This window comes from Gambusia affinis, linkage group LG18, assembly GCF_019740435.1.
Source record: "Gambusia affinis linkage group LG18, SWU_Gaff_1.0, whole genome shotgun sequence".
Taxonomy (NCBI): Eukaryota; Metazoa; Chordata; class Actinopteri; order Cyprinodontiformes; family Poeciliidae; genus Gambusia; species Gambusia affinis.
Genome location: NC_057885.1, coordinates 1,332,666 through 1,355,146, shown reverse-complemented (window position 1 = coordinate 1,355,146; position 22,481 = coordinate 1,332,666). Strand labels below are relative to the sequence as shown.

At 36.9% G+C, this 22,481-nt stretch overlaps 1 protein-coding gene across 8 annotated transcripts in view; it reads left to right on the top strand.

Annotated features, from left to right (window-relative positions):
* The window catches only part of camk2d1 (calcium/calmodulin-dependent protein kinase (CaM kinase) II delta 1), a 113,814-nt gene that overhangs the window by 88,220 nt on the left and 3,113 nt on the right, over nucleotides 1-22,481 (top strand). For all 8 annotated transcript variants that reach the window (XM_044097132.1, XM_044097131.1, XM_044097129.1 and 5 more), the window contains 3 exons: nucleotides 1,282-1,330; nucleotides 21,582-21,657; nucleotides 21,736-21,830. In XM_044097132.1, coding sequence (XP_043953067.1) covers nucleotides 1,282-1,330; nucleotides 21,582-21,657; nucleotides 21,736-21,830 — 220 coding nt within the window. The remainder of the gene's footprint in view (nucleotides 1-1,281; nucleotides 1,331-21,581; nucleotides 21,658-21,735; nucleotides 21,831-22,481) is intronic.

Genomic DNA, 22,481 nt, shown 5'->3' with positions numbered 1-22,481 from the left:
AACCATTCAAACCAATAAGAGACACAATCAAAACTGTCTGATGACTCATTACCCCATTATAATAACTCAGAAGTAGTCCAAATGGTGTGGGTGTATTATTTTATTTCTTTCCTACTTGCAGAAAGTTACTGTTTATCATAGATTTGTGTTGCATTTATATCCTAAGGAAAAAATTATAAAGCTTCAGATATTTCACAATGAGATATTAACAAACATGGAAAAACCTTACAAAAGCCTTATATAGCAGAAAATATGATGGGCACCATAAGAAAGGCTTACAGTATTCAATTATACTGCATGAACTGATCAGTACTTTATTGTGAGGGAACGAAACACTTTTGCGTTACCTCTAAAGTAACGCAAAAGTGTTGCGTTCCCTCACAAAAGAAAAAAAAATCCTCCATGTCCCCTAGGAGGCTCCGTAGATAGCAGTTCTTTAATAGTGATGACATTTAAAAAGTAAAGGTTAGCTTCTTTCTGCGCAGCTTTTTCTGCTACATCAGCTGTTTTTAGAGTGCAGAGCAGATAGAATAGAATAGAATAGAATAGAATAGAATAGAATAGAATAGAATAGAAGTACTTTATTCATCCCAGCAGGGAAATTGCTTCGCAGTTGCAGCATAGAGATCACATGAAACAGATAGAAAGGAAGCTGAAACAGTCAATACAATTTCACTGTGAATGTTGCTGTGAAGGGTAAAACATCATAAACATTAACCTAAAATATAGTTATGAAATCCACACACATAAATAGACAATAATTTATTCTGAGGTTGGGGGTGGCCTGTGCAGCACGGTACATTGGTAGCACACCATAAAGAGGTATCAGAAGTTCAGTTTCATCATCGATTCCAATGCTAATATTTTGGATTCACCATGTTCTGGAAACATCACACAAACTCAACCTAAAGCAGAATTGTTTGGAAGAGAAAGCTGAACTTGACAAAAATGAGAAATGTCAAGTGTAGGTTAAATTTAAATTGTCCTATCATTTATTGTGTCTCAAATTTAAATAATATTTCTCAATGCTGGTGCAATTAGTAAGATTTGGATACCACAGAACTCTGACCATCAGACTTATTCTTTCATTACTTAAAGCTAAGCAATAGTTATACAATACCATTTCTTTGCACCCTCTTTGTTTAGTGCTCCACTAGATAACTTTAAGATGACCAATCTGATATGTGTCTAAGCCTGATGCCTGTTCTTACGTTTTCTTTGTGATGGCTACAGTTTACTCTACATATGAAGAACATATGTTCATATTTGTGCTTTTTACAGGAGTCCAGCGAGAGTGCCAACACTACTATAGAGGATGAGGATGTAAGAGGTAAGAGGCTATGGACATTTTTCCTGCTTAAACCTTGGTTTGTTTTTTCTTTAACTCTTACTTATGTGTTCGGTCATTGTGTATTCTCAAATGTCAGTCAGTTTATATGTCTTAGCTGACACATACAGGAACATGGAGTAATTGATCTAGATCAGGGGTCTCAAACTCCAGTCCTGGAGGGTTGGTGTCCTGCAACTTTTAGATGTGCCTCTGCTGCACCACCTGAATAGAATAATTAGGTCATGGAGTGTGCTGTGGTGGCACAGGGGGTTAGCATGCCCCACATTTGGAGGCCTTAGTCCTGGACGCGGACGTCGTGGGTTCGACTCCCGGTCCTGGTGACCTTTGCCGCATGTCTTCCCCCCTCTCCTCACCCTCTTTCCTGTCTGCCTACTGTCACAAAAATATGAGCCACTAGCGCCACAAAAACTCTTTGGGGGAAAGAAAAAAGAATAATTAGGTCATTAGGGATCTGGAGGACTGATCTACACAAGGAGGATGTCATTAAGGCATTTCATTCCAGTGTTTTGTACCTGTGGCTCATCTAAAAACTGCAGGACAGCAACTGGAGGACTGGAGTTTGAGACCCCTGATCTAGCTGCTGTATTAGTGAGTCTTTTAGCTGAAGCTAACATAGGAAAATCCCATTCCCTCCTCTTGATGATGAGTAGTGGTATGAACCAATTTGCAGTCTCAGGCTTGCTGCACCTCTTTGTTCTCCTGTAGGACTGGAGCAGCCGACACTGAGGTAACTCAAAGAACAAACAAAGGTTAAATCAATTAAAACATAACGGTGTAAATTAAAATGTGCGCACTTATTCCAGAATACACTGTTATGATGTGTTTCCTTCTAAACAAAACTAGTTATTATGTAAATTAAATCCTAGACTTAAAGAAACCCAAAAATAAATGTGGTGAGACTGACTGAACTATGTATGTGGTGTGATTGAAAATATATTTGTGTGGCCGTAACTGCAGCCATCACACTGACCTTATTATTTGGATGTTCCAGATAGAGAAAGTGTTTCACTAGATGTTTGCTCCCTCTGGGGCAGCAAAACAGAAATAGAAGAAAGAGAATTTTGCTTCAGTTTATTAAAAGGACAGTTTTGAATGAGTTTGGCCTTTGTAGATAGCCATACAGCAGTTGACCTGCCAAGTATGATGAGTATTGAATACATCATACATAGCTCTTCTCTCCCTGGTTCCCCCATGTTGGGTGGGTAGCTGTTCATCTTCAGCTTGGGTCTTCTACCAGAGTCCTGGAAGCTTCAGGGTTCTTTGTAGTATGTTTTATGTTTCTAGGACTACACTCTTCTGGACCGAGATCTCTGTTTCTTCAGGCATATTTTAAAACATTTTTTTTCTATTGTGTGGGGGTAACTGTCCCTAGTTCTCCAATGATCATGGGCACTACAGCTGCTTTCAGGTGCCAGAATTCCTTTAGGGGTGAGTCCTTGGCATTTCTCTGCTCTCTCATTTTCCTCATATTTGTATATCTTGTGATGGCCACATGGATCACATGGGCTGTTCTCTTCTGCTTTTCAGTAATCACAATGCCTGATTGATTGGCCATTACCATTTTGTTCATTTGTATCTGGAAGTCCCACAGGATCTTAGCTCAGCCATTTTCCACCACCTTAGAAAGGAATTTCCACTTTAATCCAATAGTCTCCAGTTTGTATTCCACTCTGATTATTCTGTGGCATCTTGCATACAGTATTCCTGTCCAGCCGTCTTACACCCTTCTGTAACTTTCTGGATTGTTTTTGGGGTCCCTTTCCACAACAGTGATTCTTGTAACTCTCTGTCAGGTTGTTACAGTAGATTTTATTGTGGGCCTTTGAAAGAACTTAATTCTTTTTGTTTGCATAGAAAATGGCAATTCTGATATTGAGGTGTATTGGTTTTGCTCTATGTCTAACCATGAGTTATTTTGACTGTCAAATTAAATCCATTTGACTAGATACTGCAATTGACTCGCTAGAAAAAAAAAGAAAGTTGGCTGCCTCTAATCCTCCAAGAATATTTTTTTTGCAAAGTTGTTAGTGATATTTTAGGTTTATCATTTTTCCAATCGAACTGAGAGATACATGTGTCAATTGATTTAAACCAGTTTTGTTTAGGGGTAATTGAGAGGACTGAGAATAGATAATTAAGTTGTGGAAGTATCTTTGTTTTAATTGTGGATATATGGTCGATGGTGAAAATGGAAGGTTTGTCCAGCATTTAAGGTCATCTTCGATCTTTTTAGGTAGCGAGGTTTCTTCCAGTGTATCCTGGTGACCTGGTGGGCCACCAGGCTTTACTTGTGCCCCCACCAGGCTAAGCATTGCTTATTTTTTAAGTCTTTTTAAATATTTGCATTTCTAAGACTTTATAGCTGGTGTTCAGGTATTGATCTTCCAATCTTTTAATAACACATAATTATCAAGTGATATTTTCAAATTTCTTGTCAACTTTAAACATTTTTTAACTCAAAAACACGACAGACCACTGGATGAATGACTGGCCTAGCGCCCAGCCACCAGGCTTAGCAAGTTTTCTGAAGGACACTTTGGGGTATGAACAAATAATTCTGACAGCCTGAGGAATGGATTTATGCCCAGATATTTGATATTTCCATAGTGAGAGGTCATGTAGTATTTTGAGATGCAGAGTCCCATGCTCTATCAGAGTGGAATGATAATGGATTTTCCCCAGTTTACAGTGTAGTCTGAAATTTTGGAAAAGTAATCAATGGGATTAAAAGTTTCTTGGAGAGAATTCATGTAAAAATATCATCTGCATATAGACTTTTGAGTCACAGATTCCTTTGATTTAGTTATTTTTCATTTTTGCTGCAGCAAGTGTCTCAATAAAAAAGAACAGAGGGTGGGAGGGGGCGTCCTTTTCTAGTTCCTCTATGTAACAAAAAACTAATGTAATTCCATTTGTACTTAATGTGTCTGTGGGTTCAGTATACAGTGGTTTTATTCACCTGATGAACGACTCTCTAAATCCAATTTTTCTAATACCTCGAGCAAGAATTTCCTGTTCACTTCATAAAAAACTTTCTCTGCATCTCATGGAACTATTACAGATTTTGCTTGATCCTGGTGGGGGATAATTATTAAATGAAACAATCTACATGTACTATCAGTTGGGTTTTTGTTTTTGGTAAAGCTTGCTAATAGCTATGAGGGAGTGTGTTGATCTGGCTTGCAATTAAGTGAACTCTATTGAATATCTGAAATACAACTCAGCATCCAAGCAAATGTTGAAGTTTTTCACTTGTAGGACCAACATTTCTTTTCAATGTTAAGCACTTTTTGCTACATGTGCTTGAACAACCAGCGAAGGCCTCGTTAACTACCAGGATTCTCAGCAGCTGACAAGCAGCAAAATATCTTTATGTTTAACAAGAGATATGGAAGAACTCAAGCTGTCATTGAATGTTATGTCAGAAATACTGAGTCATTTGGTGAAGCAATAAACAAGCCTGATGAGTTTGATTGGAGAAATTCAACAACTGAAAGCAATTATCAAAGAAAAGGATGAGAAGATAGAAGAGTTGGAAAAAAGAGTGGAGGACCTGGAACAGTTTGGAAGAAAGGAGAACGTGAGAAGAAAGGTGAAATCTGGACTCAAGACGACACACTGCACATACACAGGACAACAACACAAGACAAGAAAGAGGAAGATGTAAAACCTGATGAATTATTTTCTCTTGAGCAGCAAAGGGATTTAGCTGCATAGTAAAACTTTTGCTGCTTGTTCTGCAATGCCTCAAAAACCAAATACAGATCTGGATAAAAGGAAAAAAAGACCAAATATCATCCTTTGATTTGTGAGTACAAAACATAAACCTGAACTGCTAATAGTTGTAAAAATAAAAACTAAAGGGAACAGATGTGTTTGTGAATGAGCACTTCACAAAGAAGAATGCAGAGATTGCTTACCAAGCCAGGATATTGAAGAAAGAGAAAAAAATACAGGCAACATGGACTAAATTGTAAGACACTGATCAAACTTAATGGTTCTCCTGAGCAAGCTGAGGTTCTAACCATGAGAACTGTTGTTGAGCTGAAGGAATATAGGTGAACAGAACAACTGACTAGGTACTGCTGGGGTTACAGTTTTCTGTGCTTTGTATTTTACATTTCTGTTTTGTTTAGTTCTGAACATACTGATGGAAGTGAAGAATATATAATTTAGTCATGAGTCAAAGAATGAATTTTAAGTGTTTTACAGATCATACATTTTAGGATATAGAAACTGATATAAACCCAGAGACCAACTTCAGTTATAATATTATACAACATTGTGAATATTATTCTGTATACAGTATTAATGTGGGGTGCAGGGGGCTTTTCAACAATTCATTTTAATAGTAGGAGTATGTATAGCAACTTTTCTCAGATAAAAAGCTACCTTGAAAATTTTGAGAAATTTATTGTGGTAACAATCTGAGGAAGGTGGATGACTGAGGGAAAGAATCTGCTGGACGGTCAGGATATCAAATGTTCTTTCTAGGTTCCACCAAAGGGGAGGTGATGTTGCACCGTTTGTTAGGTCTGGATTGAGATGGATGGTTGTTACTAAAATGACATTTTCAGTTGATAACTTGATGGAATATTTATCTGTTATGTTAATTAATCGTATTTATTGAACTCCTGGGTCGTCCATAGATGAGTTAAATAAGAAAATATTAGAGACGTATGAAGGGCACAATGAAGAATTTACTTTTATTTGTGGAGATTTTAATATTGATTTGCTGAAATATAATGAGAATACTAAAACAACAGAATATGTAAATACAATGTTTGGTTTAGGTTTCTATCCGTTAATCTTAAGATCTACACGAATAACTAAAGACAGTGTGTCATTGATTGATAATATTTTTATAAATAAGTTCAATGTGAAAACAAAAAGTGGATTGTTGGTCACTGATATAACTGATCATTTGCCATGTTTACCATGTTGGATATTAGTAATCAATTTAACTTAAATATGACAAAGCAAATGATTAATTTCATTAGAGTAAAATCACCTGACGAAATGAAAGTAGAATTATTAAACTATAATTAGCAAAATGTTAACGAGTCATATAATATGTTCTTGGAAATATTTGTAAGAATTTACAATCATTATTGTCCCTTTAAAGAATATAAACAAACATCCAAAAATAGATTGACTCCATGGATGACAGAGAATTTGGAGAAGGCATGTAAAAAGAAAAATAAGTTATAGAAGGATTTCATTAAGTGCCCAACTCAGGAAAAAAAAAAATATATATATATATATATATAAAAGTAACATCATTGCTGAGAAAGCAAAAGCAGGATTACTATGATAGGTTACTGCAAAAATACTGCAATAATATTAAGGGTACTTGGAATATAATTAATAGTATTATTAAAAATAACAAAGATAGAGATTTCCCAATAAGTATTAAACATAACAACACTATAGTGGAAAAAAGAGGATATTGTTGAAGTCTTTAATAAGTACTTTGTTAATATCGGTCCTAATTTAGTAAACGAATTGCCAAAAGTTAGAGATGAAAAACATAATTATAAATTTAATAATATTAATACAATGTTCCTCGGAATAGAGAGTGACAGTGAGGTAATAGTCGTAGTTAAAAAAAAAATAAAAAATTAAATCCAATGGTTGTAATGATATTGATATGGCTGTCTTGAAAGAGATCATTTATAGTATTATTAAACCACTCAGCTATATTTGTAATAGATCATTCTTAACTGGAACCTTTCCTGACAAAATGAAGATAGTAAAGGTTTTTCCAGTTCATAAAAGTGGAGACAAGCAAATATTAACAAATTACAGGCCGATATTATTGCTACCATAATTTTAAAAAAATGTGGAAAAATTATTAATAAAAATGTTGGACTGCTTTCTTAATAAAAATAATATATTGAACGAGCAGCAGTACGGCTTCAGGAACAACTGCTCCACAACCTTAGCTGTGATGGAGTTTGTTGCTGCAGCAGTTGATCAGAAGTTTAATACCGTAGGTGTGTTTATTGACCTATTGTTACTACTGAACATGCACGACTATTTGGTACATATGAACTGTATATGAACTGTATGGCCTATGGGGGTTAGTCCTAGGACCTAAATTATTTATACTTTATTTAAACAATATTTTTGCAGTATCCAGTCTGTTAAAGTTTATAATGTTTGCTGACAATATAATTTTTCTTTTTCTGGAAAACAAATAGATGAAATAATAAAAACAGTAGAAAAAGAGATAGCTGAGTTGAAAACATGGTTTGATTACAATAATAATAAATAATGAATGACGGAAAAACTAAATTCATGATTTTCTCTGGTAATCGGATCTATAATAACGTAAAGTTATGCTTAAATGGAGTTGAAATCGAAAGATTTTATGTGACAAAATTTCTAAGGATTATTATAGACAAATTTAGTTGGAAGCCTCACATAGAATATATTAGAAATAAAGTTGCAAAAACTATTGGAATATTGTTTAAAATATAAGATTTAATAAATGCTAAAGGATTGTATATTATATATTCCTCTTTGGTTATGCATCATTTGTCTTATTGCTCAAAAATTATATATTAAAATCAATGTTGCAAAAAAAAAGTTAGAAGTAGGCCAGTCACATTAACAAATTTTGCTCAGCGATTAATTGTCTCAAAAATGATTGCGATAGATAATAATATTGTTTGAAGACCTTTTACACTGATTTAATGGAAATGATGTAATAATTCATGTGATTTCCTGTCAAAGATAGATACACTTTATTTTCAAAAGAACATTTTACACTGGAACTGATGAAATAAACCAAACAACCAAAAAAATAAATAAAATTGATTCTCAGTCTCCATTAACAAAAATGTACTTGAATAAAAACACCAAAGTGTAAATAAATACTGCATTCAACCAAAAGAGTGCCGATTATGAAATCTGTTTACCATATTACCCTTCAGTAATCATTAGATTTAAATAGAGATTACTGTGTAGTGAAATTGCTACCAATTGATGAACCCGGTAACTTTTCAGCTGTTCTTTGTTAACGTGACATAAATAGGTTCTAATGATTTTCATTCAGTCAGGACGTTACATTGACACTAGAGCCACATGCACTGCAGGTAGATTGTAGTAAAGAATTGATTAATGCCTGGTTTTAAAATGACTTCACTGGACTTGTAGCCATTATTTTGTGCCCATTGGTGGACACCACACGGCACGATGGAACCCGATTGGACTGTTATTTCTGTCGGCTAATGTGTGATCTCTCAGGTTTTGAAAATGGGTCGACAATCGGCCGACAGCTCTAAGATGGTGTAGTGTGAACTGGACATTACACTGAGGATATGAGGAAGGGAGGGTCAGTGGAGAGCAGCGGAGTTGAACTTTTTTTCATTCAGTGTCATCAACAGAAAGAAAAAAAGGCTGGAAGAGATGATAATTAAAATGACGTCATAGTTTTAATTTATTGTACGATTAATTGATTTATTTTAGGCCCTGCTTATTAATAAGGTGGCATACCATGAAATAACTGATAAACACTTTATCCAAAGTAATACATTAAAATTTAAAGATATTTTTTATATATAAATACTGAAAATAATGTATAAAGCCTTAAATAAAAGTCTTCCTTCTGGTATTCAGAAAGGATTCAAGCTAAGAGAGAATAAATCTAATTTGTGAGGTTTGGATAAAGTCTAGATGTGTTTCAGTTATTGGTGTGAAACTGTGGAATGAATTGAATGATGATTTTAAGTTATGTTCTTTCTTGGTGAGCTTTAACAGAGCTTTATAAAATGTAAAATGATAAAATCTTACGCTGTTATATATGTGTTGTGAAGCTATCCTGGTGGGTTGTTAGGTCAGAAACAGGGTAGGCAAGAATAAGCTTTGCTTTGGCCTGTTCCTTTTTTGGTAAATTATGGGTTTGTTTATTGTTGTTTTTTTTTTTCCTTTTGTTGGTTTCTGTGTTTAATGTGGACGATTTACCAAAATAAAATGATGGATGATGTTGAAAGCCAATTTGCTCTGAGTGAATTAATGTAGGATTTTTTGTTTTTTCTTGCTTTACTAATAATTTGTAGATTTATATTCATTAAGTTTAGGGATGGTAGCATCAGGTCCTTATTGAGTTTCAAGAGTAATGTTATGCCAGCTGTGTTCATTTGTGGTGGTACCATAAAATGAGATTTGATTTCATTTATTACCTTACAGAAAAGTGGTGAGAACATGATCCAGAATTGTTTGTTGAACTCAGTGGTTAATCCATCAGGTCCACTGTTTTTAAGAAGTGCGTTATGACGTTCAACTCTCATTTTCAAGAGGGACCTGGGCAAATTGAATTTAAAATAGCTTGGATGAATAGAATTTTCTTTTAAATGCTTAAGCTGATTTGTCAAATAATGACCAACCATATTGTTATATTGGAAGTTGTTATATTTTAGGTTTTTTTATGGATATTCTTTTCCCATTGATGTTTTGAGTTCATTTGTTCTTTCTTAATTCGCTAATCTGGATTAATATTGTAAAAGTGAGTTAAATAACTTATTTATTTTTCTAAATTTGTTGTTTTCTCTCTTGTGATGAATATGCTATTATTTTACCTATCAATATTGATTATCCTGTTTCCCATAATAAAAATGGCCTTGTATTAGGATAGTCGTTTATCTCCAGAACAAGGAATACATTCCATTCTTTTTTGAATGAAAGTGTTGAATATGGAGTTACATTAGTTTCATAATTATTCAATCCAAAAAAAATCATGTCAAACAAAAAAAATTGAGCTGTGATCAAAACATTTGGATTTTAAAAAAACAATGTTTTAAACAAAAGAAATTTATCTCAATCTAATTGTAAGAATTATTTTTTAAAACAAAAAAAAATGCTTTAATAGCTTTTTTTAAATTATTGAAATCACAAATTTTTCTTTGAATCTTTTATTTTTGTATATCAGAATTTTTTGGCTGACAGCCTAAATTTTTGCTTGAGTCCAAGTTTTTTTTTTTTATGTTCTTTTTTTGGTTGAACTCAATGTATTTTGTTTGCGATTTTCACATGAACATCCTGGGTCTTGGGTTCTGTTACATTATTTAATGAGTAAAGTAAGAGATATTGAAGCATGGTCGCTAAGTATACTTGCTTGGCGACCATGCTTGAAGTACTGAAGTTTCAATTATGCACTGAGTAAGTTTGTTATTGACGAGAAAAACATAAATTCTTGAAAACAAGTTATGGGTTACAGAGTAAAATGTGTTTGGCCAGGGTTTTAAAGCTGGAGGGAGAAAAGATTGGGCAAGAGAGAGCCAGTTAATTCTACACTGTAAAATGTAATAAGTTCACTTTACTTAAAAAAAGTTAGGAAACCGATTGCCTCAAAATCTTCAAGTAAAGTAGCTAATTCATTTTAAGGTGTTATTGCTAAAAATAACTATGTTTAGACCACTCAGATAAAGGCAGTAAACTTGAGTGCCGTTAACTCAAAATCATTAGTAAAGTTGACTATAAAATGTCAATTATGACTACTTCAAATTGTGAGTTATGTCAATTAAGCAGTACTCATAAAAATAAGTTATACTTACACGTTTAAACGTTCACATTACTTGCAAAATATCAGGAAACCAATTGCCTTGATATTTTCAAGTAAGATGAACCAAAAGTGTTAAGTTATTGGAACGAAGAGCCAACAGACAACAGTTTGAATGGAAAAAAATGTATAATAATTAAACAAGTTTACCTTAAATACAAGTTTCTCAAGTGTGGTTACATACACACTAACCTGGAAACAAAGTTTTCCAAAGACTTTTTTAGGGAAAAAAATGACATGACTTTTTTTCTAGGGTAGCCTTCAATCTAATATTGAATCCTTCAAATGGCCCTCAGTCTTTAAAACTTTGAGAATCCCTGCTTAAATGTCTTTCTTGACTGGTGTGAAACAGAAACTAAATTCTCAATACTAGAGCCCAACATTTATCATAACATTGATAAAGTAAATAGTGAAGTAGTGAAGTGAAGTAATGTTTCTCCTCATTAACATAAAACCATTTAGTAGTCTGCAAGTGCAATGATGCTCTCTCCAACAAAAAAAGAATCAAACAAGAAATAAAAATCACTTTTCCAATAAGGGTAAAGGTATCAACGTTGATCCATAATGTCACATCACATTCACTCATTGCATCAGAAGATTTTTGAGTGATTGTATTTTTGGTTTTAGGGATTTATGTCCAAGTGACAGAAGCACCCTTTGGATGAAGTCAAAGGTGTACTTCAGTTGTTGAGGGTACTCCAAATTCAGAGAATAAATAAGTCCAAAGAGCAAGCACATGGCATGTGGAAGATTCCCAAGATCATTCATGACAAGACTTCCTTCCAAAATGATGGCATTACTTGAAGACTGGAGGTGCAGTGAGTCAGTGGAGGAATGCATGTGCTCAGGAATGATGGTCAGGATCCCAATGGGGGTGTGAGACACGTCTGGGTCTTCGCAGTCCTAACAACAATAGAAGCAACACCACAATTACATATCAACGTAACACTTCTTTAGGGTGACCAGACGTCCTCTTTTTCCCGGACATGTCCTACTTTTCAGACCTAAAAAAATATCCGGGGGGAATTTAAAAATCGTTAGGGATTTTGGTCAACTGCCTCAAAACACATTACATAGCTTACAGTGCATTGTGATTACATTGGCACTCCGTTCCACTACTCCATTCCAGGTTTCTTTGTATGGCAAAGAAATCGGTAGCACATGTACACACATGTGCTACCGATTTCTTCTGCTACCGCTGGTTCTACCCCCCCACCCGTGGTCTCCCCCATCTCCACCCCCCGTTGCCGATTCTACCCCCCCGCCAACAAAAAAAGAAGTGTCCTCCTTTTCAGAAACCCAAATCTGGTGACCCTACACTTCTTCATCACGGCTGCTTCTCCTACAGTTTACAGCTGTCCCACCTATGGCAGTCTACTCATCATAAGCCTTCTATAACAGTACAGCGGCTTTTTTAACCCGTCAACATCTTTATCCTTATCCCTTTTCCTTTTTTTGTTTTGCGACCCGGACAGCTTTTTTGCTCTGCCGCTCCATCTTGTTGCCACTAAATAAACATGATATTTTCGACTAACGTTAGTCCCAGGCATCGCTAAATCATTACACATAAAGTTAACCTCAAAACCTGGACTTACGGATGAATTATACGGCCGAGATAACGAATATAAGTTTGCTAAAAAACAGTGGGACTTACCGTGACAAAACTTAGCTGCAGCAACCGCCGTATTGTTGACAGTTTGGAGCTTCTTTCAAACACGTCGTCAGTGTCCAATGCGCATGTGCGTTCAACGAGAGCTGCCGAATGATGCCGAGTTTTCTGCTGGTTATGCAGATGCGTTTTGCTCACTCATAACTCCAAGTTCAGGTTACTTGCTGCTGATGAGTTTGATTACTTGCCTCAGTAGAAAGTTGTCTTTGCTAAGTTTAAGTTAGTATAGTCAACAGAGTAAGCTGGAATGAGTTCAGGTCACTTTTCTTTTTGAGTAAGATATACTTTTACATTTTATCAATCAATCAATCAATCAAACTTTATTTGTATAGCACATTTCAGCATCAAGGCATTTCAAAGTGCTTTACATCAAATCAAACACAAAAATACAATGCAACATAGAATCAACAATAAAAACACAACATAGTCAGATTCCGTCAATAAATTTGTAGTTGATTACGTTTCAAATAAAACTCTAAACAAGTGGGTTTTTAGTTGAGATTTAAAGGAAGTCAGTGTTTCAGCTGTTTTACAGTTTTCTGGAAGTTTGTTCCAGATTTGTGGTGCGTAGATGCTAAATGCTGCTTCTCCTTGTTTGGTTCTGGTTCTGGGGATGCAGAGCAGAACCAGAAGACCTGAGAGTTCTGGAAGGTTGATACAACAACAGCAGCAGATCTTTAATGTATTGTGGTGCTAAACCATTCAGTGATTTATAAACTAACAACAGTATTTTAAAGTCTATTCTTTGAGCTACAGGGATCCAGTGGAGAGACTTTAAAACTGGTGTTATGTGCTCTATCTTCCTGGTTTTAGTGAGAACAGAGCAGCAGCATTCTGGATCAGCTGCAGCTGTTTGATTGATTTGTTGGACAGACCTGTGAAGACGCTGTTGCAATAATCAATGTGACTGAAGATAAACGCATGGATGAGTTTCTCTAGATCTGGCTGAGACATTAGTCCTTTAATCCTGGAAATGTTCTTCAGGTGATAGAAGGCCGTCTTTGTGACTGTCTTTACGTGGCTCTGAAGGTTCAGGTCAGAGTCCATCAGTACTCCCAGGTTTCTGGCCTGATCACTGGTTTTTAGTTGTAATAACTGAAGCTGTGCACTGACTCTAGATCTATAACTCTAGATCTATAACTCTAGATCGTTCCTCTTTAGGTCCAAAGATAACATCAGTTTTGTTTTTGTTCAGCTGGAGGACGTTTTGGCACATCCACACATTTATCTGTTCTAAGCATCTGTTCAGTGATTGGATGGGGTCAAAGGTCACCTGGTGACATTGTAATGTAGAGCTGTGTGTCATCTGCATAGTTATGGGAGCTAATATTATTTCCTGTTATATCCTGAGCTAGTGGGAGCATATAGATATTGATATTGAATAAGAGGGGTCCTAGGATTGAACCTGGGGTACCCCACATGTGACCTTTGACTTCTTTGATGTGAAGTTTCCAATTGAAACAAAGAAATCCCTGTTCTTTATGTACGATTCAAACCAGTTAAGCACTGGACCGGAGAGTCCGACCCAACTCTCCAGTCGATTCAGTAACCCTTTTACAGTGTAGCAGTGCTGAATTCATTGTTCTGGACTGAGAGGGTTAGAGTCTCCTTTCTGCTGGAGAAAAGAACCAGCCTTTTTGAGATGCTGCACTAAGAATGGATGGATGGAAAACTTTTTTCTATTATCAACACAAACTGGGAGTGCCACTATTTATTAGAGAAAAACTTTCTGTATGAAAGGATGAAGGAATGAATGGGTGTACCCAACTTGGCTTTTCTCTGAATTCATCACATCTGTCCTCCTGGACTTTTCTCTGACCATTCCACTGCATCCCACTGCGATCCCCAGCCCTGCTTATATTTGAATACCTATTTATATTGAATACTGTGTGATTTTTTTTTTTTAAGGTGGTTTAGATGAAGTTGCAATTGTCAGGGAAAATGTTGCCCTAAAAATTGACAGTGTCATCTGCATCAGCCAGCATAGTGCATCAGTACAGTGGGTTGCCAGATATGTACCATTTCTGAACAGCCGTTCCTAGACGGTTCTGTTGGGCACCTCCCATCACATGATGTGATGCAGCATTACGGCGCTGCAGGCTTCTCAGAGCCACCATTTTGGAGAGAAAGGGTTCCATTACCGTCTTCTGCTTCCTGTTGACTGTGTGATTTGTTCCTTGCTGGTTAAACAGTGAAGAACAAATTGTCATTTTTTGCTCATACTGCTTGCATTTCTTCATGTTTACCATATTTCCATCTCATTTTCTTTGTCATCCCTGCTGCATCGCCATCTCATTTCCCATCATCCTCAGCACACTCTCCTTACTCTAGTCACCAAATCTTCCACCTGAAGCACCTAAAGTACTCAGCCTCTCCCCCTTTGCTCTCACATTCTTCGTCCTCCTCCTCCTCTTCCCTTTCCTCCTGCTGGTATTCTCCAAGCGTTTGGCCTGGTGGTGAAGAGTGCAGCCAGTTCATCCTATGGTCACTGATGGCTGCCTGCCTGCTCCTTTTCATCACATCTGTCCTCCTGGTCCTTCTCTCTGACCATTCCACTGCATCCCACTGCGGTCCCCAGTATGCCCACACACAGGGCACTGACACCCAGCACAGAGCACCACTGGCTGACCAAGATCCCACCGACTCCCACTGTAAGTGTCATGGTAACATAGCTGGAAGGAATCTACAATCTTGAGCTAAAGTCAATTTTCTAACTTCCATTCATGGTGCTTGGAAATATTGGGATGGTATTTTTACTTATCAAGATTTTTTTTTATTCAATGTTTTAGATCCAAACAGACAACAGGCTGTTCTTTCCTGGTCAGTTTTCATTGAAAAAGTGAACTCAAGTTCTACAGACACAGAGTTCGGGTTCTAAGTAAACTCTCTGCAGTTTCTGTGATTTTAAGATTAATCAAGAAACCTACATGATGTCCGGGGTCCTATTAAGGTCCTATAAATTTTGTATCACAAACAAGCAAAGGTGGTATGACAATAAAAGAACCTTGAATCCTTGAATAAACCCTGGACACTGCTCTAGATATTTTCCAAGTGTAAGTAAGTAGAGAAAAGTACAAAAATAATATGGTTTCTTATCCATTGGCTTTAAAGAAGAAGATCAGCAATTATTCAGATAAACTACTAATTTCAACAATTGGATGTCTAATCAAGTTTAACCACTTCATGATACAAAATTATCCTCAACTGTTGAACCTTTTTATATCGTCTTTCATGTCAACCACACACTTTGGTGCATTGTTTTGGAATTTTCTGACAGTGTGCCAAGTACTGCATCATTAGCAATTTTTTCTTCTAACTGTTGTACAAGTTGTATGCAAAAATGTTGCAGAAAAGAAAAAAAACAATGAATTGGGCTGGACTCGCAGATTTAGACTTTTCATGAGTTTGGTGCCCCTGGTAAGGCACAGTGCCTACGGTCAATGGGCCCGTTTGTTGTCAGAACTTACTCTGCCAATGGGTTTCCATCCCCCTTTAGGACGTTAACTCTGTCAGAAAACCCAAAATCACCTCAAATGAGCGAAAAACCTTTTTTGCAAAATTGAATAAGTTATTTTAAACTTTTGCTATTTTCATCAGTCTTCTCTAACATTATACTTCATGATGTATTGTTGTGGGAAAAATTTATTTTACCAAGCACTGTCAGGTGAAATCACTCAATCAGGTGTATTCATTATTGTACACAATACAGAGATCTTGTAGGACAATCAGTGATGAAAAGTTGTGCCAGGCAGAGAAACACATGAGTTTTATACCAAGGATAAGAAATAAAAAAACAAGGGGAGAGACAGTCTGGTTCTGATGAGGCTGTTGAAAACAACTTCCCACTTTGTACATGTAACCCAAATAGATCTTTAGGTGAGAGTTCATAAGCATTTAATACAACATGATCAGCAGATGTTAACTTGTAGTAATTTTCCACCACAGTACTTAAAAAAAATGTCGATATAAACTCAGCCAATGTGGAAGGAAAAGGACACCTGCTTTTTTTCTGTTTGCCACATAGCTTAAGCTCTAGCTGAACGGTTACTAAGATGTTCCACAACGGTTGTGTCTTTTGGGGTTATTAGCTTAGCTGCTATTTTCAAATGTCACATCACCATGGCATCCATCTGTCTGAGACCAGGTAATTAATGAACAAAAAATTAAATATCTTATTTTCATTTTTGCTTTGTATTGTGACCTGGTTGTTTGAACACATACCAGTTGCTCTACAATGCCGCACCTCACCAGGCAGCCATTCATCAAACAATAACTGATACAGACCAAGAGCTGTTTAGCTAATAATTTCTGATGATCAGGTGGTGCCCCAACTTGATATATTTGATTAAAATTACCAGCTTTGTCATGTCCTTTATAAACAGATTGTCGATAAATATTTACTCAAAGAATAGATCTTTAACAGCATTGGCACATCTGTTGAGCTAAGAATGATCCAAACACTGAATGTGTTTTTGATCTTAACTGTTTATTTGCAGGGTATTAAATCATATCAGATTTAATACCCTGTAGAGCAGGGGTTTTCAAAGTATGAAAGGGTGAGCCCCCCTCCAAGGAGCCCAATGCCTGCTGCGCCTCCCCCCCCCCCCCCGCGGAGGGGGGGTGGAGTTGTAAAAACTCCGCCTTCAGCCCCCGCTCTGGCCAAAACCAGTGATGGCATAGTTACTTTGAAAAAGTAACTTTAATCGGACTACTGATTACTCCTTGAAAAAGTAACTTAGTTATATTACTGATTACTTGACTTGGAAAGTAACTAAGTTACACTAAAAGTAACTTTTTAGTTACTTTCAGCAGCTGCTAACAACAACGCTCTGCCTCCTGTGAAAATCACATTGAGCTTTGCCAATACTTAATTGTAAGTTATTTTATAATGGTAACATCAACAATGTGTCTCCACTGATAAGGTTGAACTGAAGAGGAGATTGTACAAAAAATAAAAAACATGAGTAATTTGTGTGGTCCACTGTTGTCTGGAAAACTCTAAGAAGGATTTTAAAGTCCCCCTCCCCCCAGCCTCCAGATTCTGCGTTACGCCCCTGAGTTTGATGTCGCAGCGCACAGAGCTCCTCCTGCAGCTCCACAGCTCAGATGGCTGCGACACTTACCGTAATATTAATAATTATAACGGTGCTAACTTGCCATTATAACTATTGCCAACTACGGACACGTTTATTCGTGGCTGTTTTCACGTTTATTGCGCTGTTCATATTAGTCTCGATGTTTGCAGTTTTCTGGAGCGCAACGCGAAGCTCAACGTCATTCAGAGGTAATAAATTAACTTGACATTAACAAAGACACAGCGGGACGGATCATCCGGGAAATGATGAACAGGGAGAGACTGAATAAAACTACCTTAATGACGGACAAATTCTGGGATTTATTATGAGTCTCTGCTTATTTCCAAGCCCAAATGAGTAACTTCACGTTCAAAAACGAGCCCAAAAAGGCGCAACCCGCCGCTCATTAAACTTGCAAGCGACTTTTAAAAGATGAAGCCCAAAGCCGCTTATAATAATCGGACTTGGCGACAGAAACTGAAAATAGTTCCAGTTTTTCCACCAACAAAATGCGCATCTCCCTCCATTGTTTACATTTCTGTTGCATAGAGACGTCGGTCACTCGACAAGACGAGTAGAGGAAATACGATTAAATAACAAAAGAAGATAGTAACACAGTAACACAAAAATTATTTTGATAAGTAACTGTAGTCTGACTACTGGATTTGAAATAGCAACGCGTTAGATTACTGGTTACTGAAGAAAGTGGTCCGACGTCAGTAACGTTACTGACATCACTGGCCAAAACATCCTCTAAGGTGGGAAACATTTCCACTGATCCCCGCTCCACACGCGCACCCCACAGTACCAACTTTCTCCTAAATCCACATAGTTGATCGTGTGCATAAAAGACGTTTCTCTCACATCAGTAGACAGCAAGCAGATAGCTTTTCCGGTTTACTTTTTCCCTCGCACCGCGCCTCCCCTAAAGTGCTCTGGCGCCCCCCAGGGGAGGCGCGCCTCACACTTTGAAAACCGCCGCTGTAGAGCACATATGTCAGAGTCAAGGCCCGCGGGCCACATCCGGCCCGCGAGAAGATTTTCTACGGCTCCTGGGATGATCTTGATTTATTATTAGAACCGGCCCGCAGCAAGCCGGCACCCCGTCTGAAAAAACGCACCCCCCCCCCCGGTCCGCAGGAAATTTACGAAGGCTTGGGCCGGTCCGCTGCACTAGACCAGATGCGTCATTTAAAAAAATCTCAATGACCATTCGATCAGTCCGGCCCTCGGCTTGTAGCTAAATTTTTTATTTGGCCCTCCGTCCATTTGACTTTGACACCCCTGCTGTAGAGTATAAGTATAAGAGTATAATAAGGTGGATAACTGCTGTGGATCTGCTTTCAGTGCACATGGATGTTTTAATTGCTTTATACTGATGTAACAATCAAATGGGATTTTGGAGTTGAAAGTCTTTTGAGTGTGTCAGATCTCAATAAAGTCACACTTTGCTGATCTAAATTAGTGCATAAATTCGGGGACAGTGCCATCTACTGGTTAGAGTTGGTAATGACACATTTACCAGCCTAATGCAGAAATTCTGAAGAAAACACATGAAACACTCATGTTCATGTTTTGAACATGAGCATGTTCAAAACATGCAACCTTTAGAGCAATTGCTAAATAGAGCAAAGCTCTATTGAAAAATGCAATATAAAATATAATAATTCAGAAACTTTTCAAAAACAGATTTGAACATCTAATGACAGATTTTGTATAGTTTCAGCTGCAAAAGGTAATGCATTGAAAACAACATGGATACAACAGCTGATTACAAAATGAATCTTTTTCTCAAAATCCTTTAACTAATCTAATAAATGTATTACTAAGACCACAGTCTGCCTGTCCATGTGTTGTCATGGTCTCATGCAGTATGATATATAAAAGATGATTTCCAGTTGATGGCTCACAGTTTAATGTTTCCACTTTACAAATACCAATAATTATCTGTGGAATTACCCGCACATTTTTCAGCATTGGAAGAAATATTTATAGTGCTTACATGTCTATATTATATTTTAAAAGTTTTCATTAGCAAATGGCTGAAATTTGTACGGTTACATCTATAAGGCGAAGTGAGAGAGGAGATGTGATTAAAAGTTTCTGCTCTGTTGTCTGTTAAAGAACATTTTCTGACAGTAGCTGTTTTGCCGAGTGAGTCAATGGACTTTATCAAAGAGAACAGAACTGATCAGACAGAGACATTGGAAATATTCACACCCTTACTGATGATCAGGTCCAGTGTGTGTCCTTGATTGTGTGTCGTTTATTAAACATGCTGAATTAGACCAAAATTATCAAGAATATCATAGAAGTCTTCGGGCTCATCAACATGGATGTTGACATCTATATTGTACAATTATTTAACAGTAATAATCAATGCATATAAGATTAAGAGATAAAAGCTCATTGAAGCCAGTAAAGAAATGTCCTACATATGTTGGGGTTTTGTATAATGTCAGGGCTTGTTTATGTGTTTTTATCTCAATTCCCTGTTGCTCAAGAGTCAAAAAGACCTTAAAGCACTTTTAGGACATTTTTCACAGTTTAGCGAATCCTGAAGTATTGCATTGACCACTCCTCCTACTTTACGTTTTCTATTGTCACTTAAACATTGTAATTAGGACGCGCTGATTCAATTAGTACAGGTGATTTATTATTATCACCCAACTATGTTTCTATAACACCAATATTAGTGAATAGTTACACAAAACAAATTCTAATCACCACCACAAGATATTTTGATAAAATGTTGAAGATGCAGTATGTAACTTTTACAAAACAGTTACATACAGTTGTTTTTTGTTTTACATATTTTTTGAAACTGTCACTAGGCAGTGACAGTATACAAGACTGATAATCTGTATAAAAAATTGGGCTCTTCTACCAGTGCTCCCAGTACTAACTTGAAACAACCAATCAGTCTTGAGGTGGGTCTTAGTTATATAAATCCGGCCTGTTTGCTCGCCGCTGCCCCTCTCCACTTCCTGTCTGCTATGATACAGCAGAACCTGTAGTGAATGCTAATCACAGCAGATAAACAGTTTTCCTGTAAAGGGAAGTTGCTTTTCTGCCTTTAGCATACGAGTTTCAGTTTCGGGGTTAAGAGCCTAATCCTGCCTCTGATTGGTGGATTTTGGTCGGGAGCGATGCATTTCTCCAAACAGATTGGTCAGTGACAAATATGTAAAATATATGTTTTATAAAAGTTACATACTTTCATATTGCCCACCCTCTCACTGGGAAACAGCTCTTCTTCACACAACTCATAATGTCTTCATCTGTCTAAATGTTCAAGGCTTATAGGTTTGTAATGAGCTGTTTTTTTAAGCTGGAGGTGCATCAGCAACCTTATCTGCAGTGTCTTTATTTGCAAAGTAAAGTCCATGAGGGGAGGGACAGTATTTGAGCAGTGTCATAAACAGTCGTGTTTGCTGCAGGACGCTTCCCCTGCCTTAGTGTTGGCTGTTCTCTGATAGCGGAGCGGCTTGTTTTTGGACCTTTTCAGTAGAAGCATGCGTCAGTCATCAGTAGGTGGTATCCTGGTCTTGGTGACCATTCTTGGACATGTGGCCGGCCAGCAGAGTGTCAGTGTTCAGTTAGTAGGAAACGATACTGAAGCTGTCCAAGGTACAAAAGGTTTCTGTGTGAAGGATGCACTACTTACTATTTGCATTCATTGTCTCCTAGCTTACCTCTTTAGCATGAAAGGTAATGTTGATATTGTATTGAGTTCTATCGCCTTCACCTTCAACCAGCCTCTAATTCATTCCTCTCTGTGTGTGAGCCAATGTGAGCTTCCCTTCCTGAACATGATCATCCTGTAATGTTGGATCATTGCTCTCATAAAGCTCAAAATTCTGACTTGTGTTTCAGTTCACAGTTTACAACAAACACTAACTTTCTTGAGTGTGTCTTTTGCAGCCCGTAAGCAGGAGATCATCAAAGTGACAGAGCAGCTGATTGAGGCCATCAACAATGGAGACTTTGAGGCCTACACGTGAGTTCAGCTGGCTTCATACGTCTCTACATGTTGCTGTAACTTTCTCTAATGTGATTGTCTGGTGTTCTGTTTCAGGAAGATTTGTGACCCTGGTCTCACATCATTTGAACCTGAGGCTTTGGGAAACCTGGTCGAAGGCACAGAGTTTCACCGCTTCTATTTTGAAAATGGTAAAGATTTTTGGAAAATTCTGGGTTCAAGGTTTCTTGTTGGAAAGCCAATTCAAAAATACACACACACACACACACACGCACATTGGTAATTGGTAACACTCATTGGTAATATACTCTTTTTTTTCTTGTTACTCATATAATAAGTAGTTCAGAGGTTTTCTGGTATTGGGAGATTTAAATGTTTTTATGTTGATGAGAGGGGCAGGAAATCATAAATTCTTGCATCTTATGCCTGCTCTGTTTCAAACAAATTCTGTAAAATTGCATGTCAGTTGGCATGATTATTTCTTATATTTTTCTGTTTTTACTTTTTATTGTCTGTTCAAAATAAATAAGAGTCTGCATTGTAGCTTATATTTTTCTATACTTATTTTATTGTTTAGGTCCAGATGTACAGTAGACGCCTGGCATTTGTGGCCAGTTGTTGGGGACAATAACTGTCTGCAAATAGCTAAAATCTGTTAATATGTGAGACCCCCTCTATAAACTCCTATGACTGCCTATTTTAATAGTTCAAACAACAAGTATACCTTATCATATACATTAATATGCATAATGGAAACAGTTTTAAGACCTCCATAGCTGCTAATGTGTATATCTTTGAATACATTTCAGGTGTTCAAAGAATATCTGAAAAATCTTTCAGTA